The following is a 16,996-nucleotide window of genomic DNA, read 5'->3' as shown; positions in this document are numbered from 1 at the left end:
AACCTTAAATTGTCTTTTAATCAGAAAAAATATTTATTGCAATTGAAAATTTCTCTATTAAATAAATTCTTAAAGTTCTTATCGTAACAATTGGCAAAGAAACTTGATTACATTATGTATATTACATTATTATCGCATTTCGATATTTCGTACAATTGTCTAGTTTTAGGTATCGTGAGCAATAATTGTGTTAAACAAATTAAATATCCTGCACTAACATCGATTCATTACCGATATAGGATAACTATAATAAATAAACAGAGAAATATAAAATTAATTACAAAAATTATTACCTATAAAATCTCGATAAATGTACTGCAAATAATCAACGATTCACTATAATATGAGTCAAATACATGCATGACATTTACAATACTAAATGTTCATGAAAAATGGGCATGAAATTAAATAATAATCGTTTAAAGTATTATATTGATCATACTAGCTGTAAATATTATATGTAATTATGCGTATAAATAAAATACGTGTGTATATATATATGTATATACATATGTATATACATATATATATATATACGTTTCATCATTGCGTACAAAAAAAATCCTAATGAGACCAAAAATTCAATAAACTTTCTAGTGCTAGTGTACCCCGATTATCTCGAGATACAGGAGTAATACTCTCTTATTAATTTTGTTACAGAATTAAAAAAAAATTGCATCGTTTCATTTCATACACATAACGCACATTTATAAAAATGTTTATGGTCGAATGTGTTGTATATGTATAATCATCGGTAATATCAGAGAAAGGGACGTGACAAATTAAGCGGATGCACATCCGTTCTCATTATACTAACAACAGGTGCAAAAGTTTGATTAAATAGCCGTCGAAACATCACGATGATATCGGAATTAAACATCGGTGGCATCATATATTTCAACATTGAGGTATAAAAATTGTCCGAGAGCGTACCACACATACATTCAAAGGCTAGTTACTGGAACATCCTCGTCTTCTTGATAGTAATCCAACCTGGCCATTGATATGTGGTCCGCAGCGTATCCCTAGCAGTTTATTGCTCTTCTAAAACAAATTTCTTTAATATTTAACATAGTAAGCAACTAAATCAGTATTTTGGATTTTCATATTTCAAGATCATTAAATTACCTTGAATTAAATAATATATCCGCTCGGGAATTAATGAACCATACGAGTACAAATGATATACCAGCTACTGAACTTCCTAAAATCATAGTGAGTTGTTCGGTTGCTGCTGAAGGTTTCAGGAACATTCTTACACTTAATGTTTGCCATATAGATTCTGTCCATGTTGAATACACTCCGGATTTCATGTCATACCCTATTCAGAGCATAAAAACTTTGTAATACTTTGTTTTGAAATATCTGCTTTCACTAGTCAACAAACTTACCATCAATAATAAATGCTGGACTCATAGCTGTGCTATAATTTACACTGGAATTTATACATAAACCTGAATTATTATCACCAGCCATCCAAATAAGGTGGTTTTCATAACATGTTGTTTCTGTCATATTTGCAACTTCCTCTCTAGTCAGATATGCAAGAAGTTGACCAGTTAGTGTTGTGGCAATATTTGGTACCCTATGTACACCAACATATAGTGATAAAACTTGATTAATTAATTTAGCGTTTGGAGACGAAGCAGCATGAAACAAAGGGCATTTAGCACTTTCTAAATAACATTTCAACATTTCCAAAATATGGTGTTCAACAGATTGGAAAGAATCATAATTGTCGAGAGACCCGGTACTGACTACTTCTTTGTAAAGGATTTCAGCGACATGAACTGCTATCTTTGCTAGAGCAGTTGCAAGCCCATTTATGTCGCTCCTAAAAAGGAACATACTTTATATAATCAAACCTTAAAATAGAATCTTTATGTAAAAAGATATAACATTAAAATATAGTACCTATTGAAGCTAAGACTTTCTGCGTCATCCAAAATCCCATTGTAATATTTGTTTTTAAATTGTTGACCGTGGTCACTTATAACAACAGCAGTCAAATCTGGCTTTTCTTTTAAGAAACTCTGTATAGACGTAGGCGGAACGCTGTCTTCTAAAACCGTAGCATTTAACGCTACTTGTATCTTTTTTATCATTTCGTCATTTTGCGCATTATTAGAATGAAGAAATAATTTTCCTTTAGTCAGTTGGCCAAATTCGATCACAGTTTTAATGTCATCAAACTTTAAATTTACTCCACCTAATGCATTGAAATTACCTTCTTTCAAATCATAAATGAATCTACTAGATCCTATATAGTCAAAAGCTTCTCCATTTAATAAAGAGAAAACCACATTAGTGTCTGAAAAAAAGGACATAAAGAGCAATTAAAAATATTTTTATATGTATAGCTTATATTATACATAGTACACTGTTATACTTACTTTCCACTACAGCATCCTTAGCTAATATATTTAAATAATAAGCTGTAGCAAGTAATGTTACTAATCCTGTGACCACATTGCCTGCTCCAGGTGATATTCCATCAAACAAAGAAGATGCATCTAATCTAGCTGTCACCAATATTATGGAGTTTTTATCTCTATTTATGGGAGCTAACGGCCAATATATATTCCTATCTCCTAAAGGATCACAAAATTGTGTAGGATTGAAGTTCAATTTAAAATCACTACGTTTAATGCAAGATTCAGAGTTAATTGCAGCAAACATGAATGACTTCATTTCTAGTGCACACAGTGGTCTGTACTGTTGATTTTCCATATCAGGAGCATTATGTTTTAAAAAACAAGATTTTACAGCTTCTATCAGTGTTTGATTCTGAAATTAAAGATTGATATAATTAATTAAACAATAAAATATATGAATTTTAAAAATAAATTAATTATATAAGATTTTAAAGACAACCTCTGTATAAAACATGGGAAAAGGCCAATCTTCCATGAGCAATGAGGATCCATAAGGATTCCACCCCAAATCCTGGCACTTTTTATAGCCTGAATATCGATTGGGACAAGTATCTTCAGGAGAATAATATTCAGGATGTGGTTGACTGGTATTTTTAGTTAATAAAACTCCATTTATATTATGTGTATTTCTTAAACGAAGTAATATGTCTCTGGTAAACATAGAAAATGTAAGAATTACAGTATAATCTCCAACATTAGCATTTTGTTCAAGCCATCTGATATCATTTTCATCTTCCACTAAGTGAATAACACCAACACTTCCTGACCTACTTGCTATAACAAAAAATAAAATATCTTATGTAATTTACCTCTGTTATCAATAATTAATTTAGTTCAAATAAGGTTAAAATTATTTAAAAGAAAGTTACACAATGAAATAATGCAATTTAATATATGATAACCTTACAAGAACATCCAAATTGATGTGTTCCATTGTGTCTACGGAAACAGGCAGCAACTCCTTCAAAATTCATATAAATCATATCTTTTATTCTTTCTGCACCCACTAAAACAGGCAATTACATATCTATTAATTCTTATCGCAGAATTTTGCTGTCTTTTTTGTTTTATTTATGCAATGAACAAAGAAATAGCTGTTTTTAATTGATAAAAATTTCCCAATTGATACATAATATTTTCCCTATGTTTAACTTTATTTCAAAATAGAAGGTTTATAATTTTGCACTTTATTAAATTACTCATGGAAAAAAGATCTTATATTTAATCTTTTATTCAATTGTAGAAATAAAATTTTAAGTATCTTTTTTATCTTACCTAAATGTACGATAAGAAATATTAGAAAGTATCCACAACCTAAACATTTTGCCATTTTTCTTTTCGTGGTGGCACCTGTCAAGAGATTGTTTTATTTTCCTTCCACTATTGCTATGAATCCTTTTCACACAGGTTAGACACGATGACACAAATGCATCGCGTGAATCAGAAAATAATTGAACGTTTCATATTTCGCTTGGTTTTACCTACTAGCGCCATCATACTGCAATCTAACTACTAGAAATTGTATCTGCCTTATGATTTTCTGGATCACTACGGTAAATTAGCATCGATAGAACTTACACACATTCTTCTTTTATTCTAAATAATTAAATTTAATTTCAGTAAGAAATATTTAAAATATATTTAATTACTATCAATATATCACTTTACATTATTTAAAAATAATGTAAAAGAAAAATATATATAATTCAACAATTTATTAAATATCTCATTTCAATATGCATTATGGCGGTGAAGTAATTTAAATGAAATTACTCGTTTGATTAATTTTTAAGATTCAATTGTGTGTAGAGTGGCAAAAATATTTGTGAGAGAAATGAAAATTAATTAAATTAAAGAATGTACCCATAAATATTACGTTCCTGAGCATCGTAATCATTCATTAGTCATTCTCATTTGGTCTAAGTTACACGTTCTAACTCTCTTTTTTTATCTTTATCTTTTCTACGTATTCTTGTTTTCAAAAAAATGTTCGATAGCGACTGTATCTTTCCGCTTTTACTGGTCGTTTGAAACGCTATTAGGTTTTCTAAGTAAATTAACAACTCATCTATAAGACGTCATCATAACAAATAAATTATATGACGCGTGATATTAATTGAACGTCACGAATAAATACATTACATGTATTGTGTCGATCGCAATTTTAGATAAAGTAATTATTAATAATGAAATTAGTAATTCTTTGATCTTCTTATAAAATTCCCTTAATATTTTTATTTATTAAATTTAGTAAAAGCCATTTTGTTGTTTACAGGAGATCTTTCCACATCTTTGTAAGATAAGATCCAATAAAAAAGAAGAGATACGCTTATTCATGTTTTGTGTAATAAGCTATAAAGGTAAACAATTACTTCTATAATATTTAAGATTTCTTATATCAGACAAGATAATGGCTAAAGTCTTCTTTTCAATAAAAGAATAGTAGTTTAAAAATACTTTAAATGCAAAAGAAAATTTCTGAAAAATTGTTAAAAAAGAACTATTAAAATTTATTAACTTTGCTGTTTTGCTTACTCCTTCTTCGCGTCTGTGTCTCTTTATGCATACTCTCATTTTTTATACTCTGTTCATAAAAAGCGTGGAATACACATCACGTAGTAAAATCATGTTCAATCATCATGTCAAATCATCAAAAATATATTTAAACACTACTTATATTTTAATGATATGTATTTATTGCAATATAAGATCCATTTACTAAATTGCGATCTAATTTCTTTTTAACTAATTTGTCACACGCTAACTTATCAACTTTCAAGAACATTAAACTATCGAATTAAGCAGGTCTATCATAATTATATCGTAAGCACTTGAACTTTACATTTCATACGATTTTAGAATCTACGTAGAAGAAATAGTATTGGAGAAATATTATTTCCCTTTCAGAGGGGTAATGTTAAAATTTGGATCGAAAACAGATCGCGAATGAAACGCTGCGTTAACGCAACATTAGCCGTCAGAGGCCAACACAAAATTCCATACAAAGCGAAAGTATACTTCACCATTCGATTAAACTCGAAAGACATCATTCCTATATTTTTCAAATAATTTGTTATTCATTAATTCCTAACTTTGAACTCCTAAAAACAATAATCAGGTCCGGCATTTTCCCAAAATAGAGACGCAGAAAGAACGACACGCAGCGATGATGACGCATATCGGGTGAACGATACATGTATACATAGGATAGCCATGGGCGAATGCCTATGCACATACAGGTATCAATACACAGGGTACACGTGAGCTGTGAAACACGTGTATCTATTTCAGCTGCCTTTAGCAGTGTCGCGTGCGTCAAGCAGAACACCGTAGGCGCAGTGAGCAACTGAGCACAGTATTAACTCGAGACCGGTTTGTAGGGACGTGCGTTTAACGAAAAATATCTGCTAAAACAAAAAATTCTATCGGTCTCGAGAAGTCCGTTATAGAGTTACCGCGTAGAACTGGAGATTCCTCAACAAGAAAAACAAAAATACATACATACTTGGCAAATTGGTATTTGAAGAACATTGCGTGTCGTTTCGCTTCGACGTACCACAAAACACGAATATCTGCGTATTAGTAGGTGTGATCAATTATTGGGCAAGCAATTCGGACGATTCTAAAGGGGGATATGCGTAGTAACATGATGTTGAAATTCGACGGTCAGGTTGCAGGATTCGCTGCGTAACGTTCCGTGACAAGGAAAGTTGTAATACATAGAAATAGTTTTTTGATTGGAAACGGCGAAGCGTTATTAACGATCGTAGCAGTGCCGCGTAAACTGGACCAGATCTTGATTCGTTGACTGGCTACCTTTTCCCACCAGAGTTCTCGAAACTGATCTTATGAAGTGAATCTCTAGTGTTATATGTACTTACTATTTACATATGTATACGATGGCACGCGAAAATTTTTGAATACTTAGTACAGATATCTTGTAGGAATATATTATACGTGTTATATGAAACATTTTGAAATTTCTTCATTCTTCTGTTTCATTAAATTTGAAATCAATTTGAAGTTACGATATAATTAAGATTAAAGAAAAAAATCAATATACGATATGGACAGCCATTTGTGCTTAATGTACTGAATAATTGAATACTTAAATGCCTTTGTGATCTCTGAATTATAAATTATGATTGTGATGTGATGTATATATTTGTACTAAATATCTTGTAGCTGTTATATAGGTTTTCAGATTCTGAAAATTTAAGATCAGTCTGAAAATGTATATAAAAGTTACTAGATATTTATTCCATACATACACTTCACAAAGATGTCCAGAATATTTGAACAGTTGATTATTGATTATATTACTAAGCTACAATATTTAATGAGACCATCTTTTACGCTAACTACATATATTTAACATCACAATTCATGCTATATATTCGTTTTTTACTGAACGTATTTTTATAATAAATGACTGTTTCATTAGAATGTTAATGAAATTTCGAAACGTTTTTATATAACATGTATAATATTCATATTCATAAAATGTTTCTATATCAGTGACAGGTATTTGTATTTCATTCGTACTCAATGGAGAGAAGAAATGATAGTTGTGATTTCATAGGAAAATATATTTTCCGATATAGTTGGCCAGATAAACTAGATCCGTGGCCAGTTAGCGAAGCAGTGCTTGGTGTAATGAAGCATTACTTGGAGAAATGAGTTCATTGTTCAGGTGTATGACGACAGTGTGTTAACAATACGCGTGCTGTTTCAGGTAACAGTTTAACTGACGGGCAACCGAATCGAATGCTGGCGGCGAGCCACTGCAAAAGTAAATGGGTTTCGCTTCCAAAGAACACGACTCTCCTCCGCAAAGAGCTTTCGTTCCATCTGTCAGCTTGTGTCCCGCGATTCGCGTTCACTCGCAAATCACTGTTCTTAAGGAACGTAAAATTCAGTCACAACCGGGATAATAGGTAATGTTCTTTATATCTTTTTATATGTAAATATTTGTTTGCATTTTGATCTGTATAATTCGAATTTTCTAGAACACTGAATGATTGGTTGGTGTATGCATAATATGAAAAATTGTAAATTTAAGCTTAGGTTTCAGCCTCTTTTTTGTAGATGGACAATTTATTATCGATATTAGATATTATCGATATTAGATACATTGATCGAATGCTTTGGAATAACACTTTCTAAATGGTACAACGTTACAATTACGTTGGATGAAACGGTAAACTGTTTGGTAGATTCGTGCAGTAGCACTCGTTATTTAATGTCTGTTTAGAACTTCGCGCATCGCGTAACGAATAAAATATGACGAATTTAACGTTTAACGAAGCTTGACTTTCACCGCTGTTACTTATATTTGCCGTTCTAGCCATGTTCTTCCGACTAGCAATTTTATAAATGAGTTTGTAAAGGGTTAGCTAAATTTCCTAAGATTTGTACGTACCTATATTTTAAATGTTTTTAAAAATATAATATAATATAATATACAAATCCAGTATATCAAATAAAATGTATAAATTGTAAAAAATATAGAAAAAATTGCTTATTTTCTTACTAGATACTATCGAAAAAAATATAATCTTTTTAACAGGAATAAAGAACGAAGTGTTTAAACAAGTATTCGATAAGTAAAGGGAATCGAGTAGGTATCGAACGATGTTTAATTAGTTAGTCATTTATATCAGTTTCCTTTCTCTTCGTGATACACGTGAGTCGCAAAGGAAAACACGTGCATGGTCTACTGGGAACCGGCAACAGTCTCTGCAAGTCCATGACCTCCTTTTACGGATTACAAACGTTTTATTGAGCCCGCAAAATATTTAATATTTGAGCACAAATGCGCATCAACGCAATGATTATGTAATATTTATTTCGTTTGATTAATATTCGTCTCATTTATTTTCATTGTTTCTCCGATCCAGTTATGATCTTTTTTATATATTTTATTTTTGATAGTATAAATTCTTTGCTCCTTTCTTTTCTTCTTGACTGTCAAATGTCACAGAATCTATCGAATTCCGCGTCATTTTTTTACGTGTAAAAAAACAAAGAATTCTCCACAAATTCACTGAAATATGATATTATTACCAAGTAAATCGTTATTTCTATTTATTTCTAGAGAGAATTCTGCTGCAACGATAAAAGATCCTCGTGGACCCAAGATTTAGGATTGTCAAAGAAAGAATTAGAATACTTTAGAAAACTGAAGATTTTGAATTCTCAGAGAAAGGATCAGTACTCTTCAGAACACTGAAGATTTAGAATTTGATATGCGTATACTTAGCACTTGCTGAAAATTTCTTGCTGTCCTGTCATAAATTCTATTATAAACATACGCTACGTCGTGCTACTTTGAAAAAAGAAAAAGAGTAACGAAGAGTTAATTAACTTGACTAGCAGTATCATTTATCAAACTGGAGATCCTCTTGATACGGGCAATGCACGTGATCCGCAAACGCTAGCACGTGAATAGCAATATAGCTAGAGGTTAAGGAACATTTAAAACATTTTACTTAGTCCATGACCGCTTTCTATAGCTATGTAACGATCCTTTTACCTGGGTATACGGCTCAAAGTATACACAGACTCCTTATAAAGTTAGCTGCGGAACCTAGTGCAACGGCGCATACCTAGCACGTGCATGTCCTAGTCACAAGCCTCTCCGTGGTCCCAATTCGATCAGTGTTTTCTCTTGCACAACGATTGTAACAGCCTTTCCAATCGTCCTTTCGCTTTTTCTCGCCGCTTCCTGCGGCGGAGGCCGTACGAACTAGCTCTCTTCAACTATGAGTCGAAGGTATTGCATTCCTCGGCGTAACAACTTTGTCCGTTCCACGAGTTCCTGAAGAGTCATAGTAGCGTGGAGCCTATCGAGGCTGTCTGCACGCTAATCGGATACCCATTGAACATTTTCGGCGGTTTATGGTTTCTGTGGCTGGTATAAGATTAATTATATCAATTGTATCGGTGGTATAAAGAAAGTGTTCAAGTTGTGGAATTTTTTGGAGACTTCCTTTGGAGTATATTCTTTTTTAAGGAACAATTAAGGATTGTTATACCGGCGAAAGTAAGATTTTGGGAAGAGCTAATGGGATGGAAGTAAATATAGTCTGTAATATAAGATTGTGAACATTATGCCTCTGTGAAAATTAATTCTTTTTATAAAAAGATTTATAATATCATAGATGATGGTACATATAAGAATGTGATACACTTTTACTTAATAGTGGGCTCAACCCTGTACGTTATTATCATACAAATATCGCAACTGGAATGATATAATGTTCACTGGTGGATTCCTCTTGATAAAGATGGAACCATCTATGAAATAAAAGTGTATTATTTTTGTAAATATATATTGCACCCATTTAATCATGCGTTATAGATTGTAAGTCTTTGGGAAGGACTAACGATGGATTGATTTACATATGTTTCGATGGTGTAGTTTGATTAGATTGATCATTTTTGATAAACATATATGAAATTAAATGGTGAAATGAGTAGAAACGAAGCGCGCTGATCATTGTGTCATTTGATTGATTAAGAATACTAAGTCAATTCAGCGGTGAAGAAGTACAATTTTAAATCTTTACCACAAGTCCTGACTAGATTTCTCTATTCTAAAAGAAACTTTTATTTGTAGTTTAAAGAGACATTATTAAATTTTTTAAGTTAATTAATTAGTTTTTCTGTTGGAATGTTTGCTGATAGATGCTGGCACTAATGAGCACTGCAAAGCCTGATTTCTTAGACATCGACAATGATAAGTTCAAATCCATCATAAAAATATCAAACAAAGACTCGATCGAACAAAAGAAGGATCGTTCCGGAAGCGATGACGACTCTTCGAAAACTTTGCAACTTCTACGAATTAAGGGATTTCCTCGATTGTTACCCGAAGGTTTAACTCACTTTCATTCCACAAGAAATAATCCAATGCTTGCTAAATTTCATCTTGAAAATATTCAGCTCATTCGGTGTTAATAATAACGTTAACGATTATAAGAAGTATGGATAAAAACAATATGATATGAACAAATTTTTGCAGGGATTAAGGCGTTGGTCAATTATTGTCGATACCTGCAAGAGTTGTCACTGTCCTATTCATTACTTAGCGACGAGTTACTATTAGCTTTGAGTTCTGAAAAACAGGTGCAATTGGAAACCCTGCGATTGGAAGTGCATCCAGAGACAAAACCACTTCCGCGAGTCAGCGATAAAGCTTGGTTTACCTTTTCAAGTCATTTGCCCAACATAAATCTTATACTGTGAGTACACCTTATATATTTACTTGTACCGTAAACGTTCGTTCTTATCTTAATCCTTCAGAGCATCGTAACAGAGCTACAATATTTAAACAGATTAATATGGGATACATTATTTCACGATATAAAATATTTTTGTATAAAAGGAATATCTAAATTCTATCAGGTGCATTGCGGTATATTTATATTATGTAAAATGTGAAATTCACTCTAAATTAGATTGTCCTATATGACGAGCGAAGACGATCAGAGTCCATTATTTGCACCGTACGTTCCTATAACGCACCTATACTTTGGGGAAGCGCCGTCGGAAGCAACTGTGTTACGTATTGGCTATCAGTGTCCCCGGCTGATTGAGCTAGTAATTGCAGCTTATGGACCCGGTTTACTCGATCACGTATTACTCTCTGTCGCTCAAAGATGTCCACGCCTAAGCGCCGTGGGTTTGGGTGATTGTGAAATCACGTACGTAACACATTAATTAAATTTGTCTATACAGTAAGCAAATGCTTATACGTAACGAATAGAAATAACAAATTTTATATTGCGAAACATTTTTTCAATTTTCCAATATCTCCAGCTATTACATTATATTTTTAAATCTTGTATTATTTACTTCTGTATTATCATGCTGTAGTTTCTTTTTAGTCGATCCTAATTAAATTAAAATAATTAAACGACGATGATCTGTTTTCCTTAACATGTTTAGTTGCTCAGGATTGTTGGAATTTGTTACGCTCTGTGCAAAACGTTTGCGGATACTGTACGTTTGGGAAACGTCATTGATAGAGGATTCCGAACTTGACGTCGCAAAAGTATCAAAGAATGTCTCATTGCTCCTTGGTCGTACTTGGGTACCTGAATATATACCATTATGTTGAGACTTAATGACCGATGCAATTTATTACGATGCAAATACACTTAGTGGCCGACAATAGTTTGCGCATGTACCAAAAATGTGAGTAGACGATAAACGGGACATTATGGATATGTATCCATAATCGTCGTCCATTCCTTACATTAAAAAAAAAAAAAAAACAATGTAAAAAATCATAATTTGTAGCATAGATATTATATGCATATTATAGGTTTCCAATAATCTTAGGATTGATGTTCACAAAAATGCCTTTCCGAAGACCACAATGTTAATGATTGAGATAAAAAGATGTGCACACTTTTTGACACATGAACGACCCAACACGTTACCGATTGATCACATGCGATTCATACATACAAAAAACAATACCGAAAAAAATCTCGTATTGTAAAAATTGCTCGTGTCTGTTAATACCAAAAATATAAACTTTATTAGATTATAATGGTATCTCTTGCGTGTAGTGTATATAAAATAAAATAATACCACTACATATTTAGCAATCGTCACGCATGATAGATGTGTATAATACATAATAATTAATATAGTCTATAATGTTATTGTAATACAACAGAGTATGTACATTATTTCTACATTATAACATAATAAATCATTGGGTATACGATATCTCAAAATTTTGATTGGGTATACGATCAGGTAGTTACGATATCTAATAACGTTAACAATTAATATCCTTAATATTTACTTGTTTTTCAATTATTTTGTTTCATCTTCTTTTTTTTTTTTACATTTTACTTATGCTACTTTAAAGATGCGAGGCGCTCAGTCTTGTATTCCAGCCGATATATCCAATCTCTCGTCTCACTAAGGCCGATTAAAATCTTAACGTTTCGAACAATTTGCAAATTTCAGCTAAGTTTATGATAAATTATATTTTAATTGTAAGTAAGAATCTGCATCGCTTTTTATATCGTAATAATTCTTATATTATAATACATAACACGTAGATCGTGTCGAACAAATATTATACTTTTATGTACATTATAATATTTTCAGTTTTCAATGAAATAAATAGCAATTTAAAAAGGAAGGTGATAGAATTTAAATTATTCAATATGTACCACCAACATGCTATATATTTTGTAACATCGTCGATTATAAAACGTATTTATTACTCATTAGCATCCGTTAAGCAACTGATAAGTAGTAATCATAGTCAAAATTAGTTTAACATTTAAAGTAACAGAGCCCTTTGAACACACTTATATTACATATTAAAATGGTTACCTCTCTGATAGTATTAATATAAATATTTTTATGAGAAATATTGCGAAACTTTTAGGAACATGTAGAAAAATTATTCTAATGTAAATGTATGACTTTTGTTTTTTGTTCTATATATTATAAACAGACTCGTTACAGATGTATGTTTAAAATTTGTTATTAAAATGAAAATTATTCGAAAAAGGGCTCGTAAATATAATAAAACGTTTCCAAGAGAATAAAAATAAAATGTAATTAATTTTATTATTTTTTCGTGTAGTCAACAATTTTTGTTCATTAATTGTGACAATCTCTTGAAATTTACTAGACGAATAATACAGCCATGTCTTATTCACAATACAAATTTTGAATATTAAATAATGTAAGATAAAAACGGTAATCTTTAAAAGAAAATGTAAAACCGTAATTAATCATATCGTTCACAGCTTTACTCGTTTTTACTTTTTACTATTTATGTTATCTTTATATATACGTATGTATACATACAAATTTTTTTTACAAATAATTCAATGTTGACAAACGTTATGTTAACGAAAAGTCAGACAGTTACGCATTAATCAAAACTTAGCTATATACATAATAAACTTCCTGGACATGACCTGTACAGTGCTAACAAATCCTAAAACTTGGAGTATTATTTACATGAAAGATTTTCCTTGGTAACAAGCTTCAAATGTACATTTACGACACTCTGCAGGAAAATCTATTTAAAATATAATATATTACAAATTAAGCTTAGCCCTGTACAGATCACGATACACTGAGGTTTAGTTTCAATTTTAAACACAGTTCACAGTTGCATATAAAACATATCTAAGATATTTTTAATTTTTTTTAGCACCAGCTTAGGCATATTCACCATTATTTTATACCTACTACTTTTGGCAAAGTAATAATAATGCTACCGTTACGTAAAGTTTACGAATAACAGGCTTAATAAAATAGGTCGGCAATTATCCTATATCATTATAAAGGAGCAATCAAACAAATGGACGGGTTGGTTGCTTATTCTACGCATAATTTAAGTGTTTGGATAGACATAAAATTGATGCAGCTTTAAGAGACAATGATTTTGAGCACTGCGACTGCTAAATTTGCTCTAGGGGCATTTCATGTAGATGCATCCAATATTGAACTCTATCTTCAAGTAGATCGTATTAAAAAATCTTTCAAGATCTTTTCTACCAAATCTTTACAATGATCATGTAAGGCTTAAACCCCACGAATAAAATGGGTAATATAATTATGATTGCCTTAGCGCACAGTATGTTTAACAATAACAAGACTTTCATATCGTACCGAAAATAACAATCTCCCACTTTTTTTTTATAATTCTGTTATTATTTACGCACCTATCCATCACTTGGTAAGATATCGCATCTGGTATGAACCAATCATATGGATAAAAATATTTCATATATCCGAATAGACCCTGTAACATAAAATATTTCTTTTAAATTGACATTAATTGTCTATATCTATGTATATTTATGCGTACCTAAACAATATAATCAATCCGGCATATCGATAGAAATTATAGGTACGACGGGTTTCATTAGGTCGACTTTTTTAACGTATTTTTCATTCTTTTCCGACACCATTGGTTGGTCTGATGGTGGTTGGTCCTGCTCACTTCGTGGTTGATAAGAAATATTACCATATTCTTGGAGCAATGGACATAATCCCAATAAAAAATGACAAAAATCTTTCCTAACACCAAACCACCCTAGAATAAGTAACAATTTTTTCTTAACACTCTGGGGATTGTATTATTTGTATTATTCAAGCATGTAATGTAAAAACACATTCATAACATTTTGTTTACAGCACCCATTGCTTCTTTACTGTTTTATTTAACAGTAGTTAACATTTTTATAGGATATCATATGAAATACGTAAGACGTGAATTCGCGTCTCCGGTCCCCAACCATTGGAGAAGTAAAGACGCGAATTCGGTCCTTAAAGTGTTAATAGTAATAATTTTATCATTTTAAGATATCTAATTTTATATGAAATCTATATTAGATATTGTTGTCTTACATATGTTTCCTCCTTTTGCCTCAAATGACATAAAAATAAGTGTTACATGAGATATTAAAAGTGGCATTACTACTGTTGTATAATTCAGTGAAATATCTCCATCTAATTTATTTGCTAATAGTACCTAGAACGAATAAAATCATAGTATTAATGAAATTCGCTAAAAAGAAAATTAATTAAAAGAAAATTATTGTAATTCTTACTTGGAACACTAGGACTGGAACCACAAGAGATGTATATGCCAATGCTGAGTACAAAGATGTCCGCCTTTGTCTGGCATTAATCTGTGGAGTTCTTAATAAAACAGCAGCAAACACTATTGCATATAGTACTGCAACTAAAGATAATGATAACAGTGCCCAAAGGGGAGCAAACACTACTTCCCAGCTCCATGTAATTATACCATCCAGTTTTAATGCTAAGAAAATAAATTGCAGAATATTTACTGCACAAAATAATTCAAAATCAAATAATCGATCGTGCTTTGCAGCCCATATACAAACCTAAAAATATAAGAACATTTTCTGTAGAATCAATCCATACCTTCCAGGTATACAATTAAAAATTACTTACAACTATTGATACAGCAGAGATGAAGATAAGTGGTATAAATACAAGCATCCAAAGGTGTCTTTCAGATTCTAATTTATCACATACTAACAATTCAAACATTAATAGAATCAAATGTAATGCCAATGTAATCAACATTGCTTTATAATGTATATAAGCATCTCCTTCCAATCTTGCATGTGGATGCTTCCACCAAACATAACTTCCAACAGTAGCACCCAAAATTACCATGCTTTTCCAGAACCATATTGGAGTAAATACAGTCCAATAACTCCATTCTATGAAACCATCCAAACGAAGTGCAAATAAGATTGTGAATATCATCAAACAGCAGTGTACCAAAAATTTACTAAAATATAAATTAGAAATGATTAGTATATTTTGTTGCATATACTTTCATAAACATTTTTAAAATTGCATAAAGAATATGTTATAAAGTTTTATAAAATTTATTATCAATTATATTTATTATTTTAAATAATAATTTCCAATGATTACAAAATATATATCATAAATAGATAAAATATTGAAACTGTATTACTTTCGATAATTTCCGACAAAGGTCAACAATGATAAAATGTGCTGAATGAAGTAGCAGTTATTTGTTTAAAATAACCATCTGACCCAGATAAAATGTGTATCTTAGACTAAAATTGAAAATATTAATAGACCCTTGATGCAAATTATCAAAAGTTACGTAAGTTCACAAATGAAATCATATAGTTTTGCGAAGAATATCGAATCAGAAATTAAACAATATAAATCTTTAAACGCATGAAATAACGCTCGATGTTTTAAACTATATTGTATGTTCCAGTAAATATAAAATACCACTATATTACGCGAATTTATTATTAATTTGGAAATAGCATTTAAATTTTTAAAAATTTAAAAAAAGAATCCCCGTGCAATAATTTTTACCTTGGATTGAAATCCTGAAACAGCGTGTGGAGATTCATGATTATCAGAACGATTTTATAGGCCAACTACTTGATACAAGTCTCCGTAATGACCACTGCGTGCACATATATTCCGCTAAAAATCGTCTCATTTACCGAGGAAATTTATCGCGAAAAAAGACGAACGCTGAACATTGCATTTGCGTTCGATGAAAAAAAAAAATAAATCCCACCGTCTTACATGCGAAAATTCGAATTGTACTGAAATTAGCCAAAGGCCAACAGCTGTCGACATTCGATATCTTAAGTAAAACTCAAACTTTAGCAGAAAACTTCGTACCTATATGCACAAAGTGCAATTATGCATTTATAATCTCCAATAGTCAATATATTTAATTGTATTTAATGTATTTAATTAACAGTTTAAAATAAGATTTCTTAAAATAAATCTAGATTATAGAAATAGCAATTTATTTTTAAATTAATCCATATTAAACTTACAACATATAAATAAACTTATATTATAATTTAAGCTTGTAAATACAGGATTATTTTCTTTAGAGCAAAATATATTTTTTATTCGATTTTATTGTTGCTACGTACATATACCTTTGTATATCCAAGTTTAGTATAATAATATATTAAAATTGATGTTTAAGTAACACCATTGGAAAATTCTTATTTATATTT

The 16,996-nt window shown here is 31.0% G+C and overlaps 3 protein-coding genes across 12 annotated transcripts; 1 reads left to right on the top strand and 2 right to left on the bottom strand.

The window, feature by feature from the left end:
* Positions 1–13: 13 nt before the first annotated feature.
* Positions 14–3,952, bottom strand: LOC100743282 (nicastrin). 5 transcript variants are annotated; one of them, XM_012391763.3, is made up of 8 exons: positions 3,711–3,952; positions 3,343–3,441; positions 2,875–3,209; positions 2,394–2,787; positions 1,915–2,311; positions 1,392–1,834; positions 1,129–1,321; positions 14–1,041 (listed from the first exon to the last, which is right to left on the bottom strand). In XM_012391763.3, the coding sequence occupies exons 1-8, from the start codon at positions 3,763–3,765 to the stop codon at positions 1,026–1,028; spliced, it is 1,932 nt and encodes a 643-aa protein (XP_012247186.1). In that variant the 5' UTR covers positions 3,766–3,952; the 3' UTR covers positions 14–1,025. The 5 variants fall into 5 exon arrangements, with proteins under 5 accessions (XP_012247186.1, XP_003493554.1, XP_012247185.1 ...); XM_003493506.4 differs by having other exon boundaries at positions 14–1,057; positions 3,711–3,951; XM_012391762.3 differs by having other exon boundaries at positions 14–1,044; positions 3,711–3,951.
* A 436-nt stretch (positions 3,953–4,388) lies between these two features.
* On the top strand, positions 4,389–12,221 carry LOC100743162 (F-box/LRR-repeat protein 3). 6 transcript variants are annotated; one of them, XM_012391766.3, is made up of 8 exons: positions 4,389–4,608; positions 4,711–4,795; positions 7,171–7,372; positions 10,125–10,314; positions 10,462–10,681; positions 10,898–11,143; positions 11,388–11,636; positions 11,767–12,221. In XM_012391766.3, exons 4-7 carry the CDS (start codon positions 10,125–10,127, stop codon positions 11,557–11,559), a joined length of 828 nt encoding a protein of 275 aa, XP_012247189.1. In that variant the 5' UTR covers positions 4,389–4,608; positions 4,711–4,795; positions 7,171–7,372; the 3' UTR covers positions 11,560–11,636; positions 11,767–12,221. The 6 variants fall into 6 exon arrangements, with proteins under 6 accessions (XP_012247189.1, XP_024226967.1, XP_003493553.1 ...); XM_024371199.2 differs by lacking the exon at positions 4,389–4,608 and having other exon boundaries at positions 4,702–4,795; XM_003493505.4 differs by lacking the exons at positions 4,389–4,608; positions 4,711–4,795 and adding an exon at positions 5,780–5,951.
* Positions 12,222–13,015: 794 nt separating this feature from the next.
* LOC100743042 (transmembrane protein 185A) lies at positions 13,016–16,366 on the bottom strand. Its single transcript, XM_003493504.4, has 6 exons — positions 16,329–16,366; positions 15,411–15,756; positions 15,041–15,340; positions 14,838–14,961; positions 14,296–14,523; positions 13,016–14,229 (listed from the first exon to the last, which is right to left on the bottom strand). Exons 1-5 carry the CDS (start codon positions 16,364–16,366, stop codon positions 14,309–14,311), a joined length of 1,023 nt encoding a protein of 340 aa, XP_003493552.1. The 3' UTR covers positions 13,016–14,229; positions 14,296–14,308.
* Between the last annotated feature and the right edge of the window lie 630 nt (positions 16,367–16,996).

Source organism: Bombus impatiens, unplaced genomic scaffold (genome assembly GCF_000188095.3).
Source record: "Bombus impatiens unplaced genomic scaffold, BIMP_2.2 scf_1183, whole genome shotgun sequence".
NCBI classification, from domain to species: Eukaryota; Metazoa; Arthropoda; class Insecta; order Hymenoptera; family Apidae; genus Bombus; species Bombus impatiens.
The sequence above is the reverse complement of the archived record's forward strand: the minus strand, read 5'-3'. Positions and strand labels throughout refer to the sequence as shown.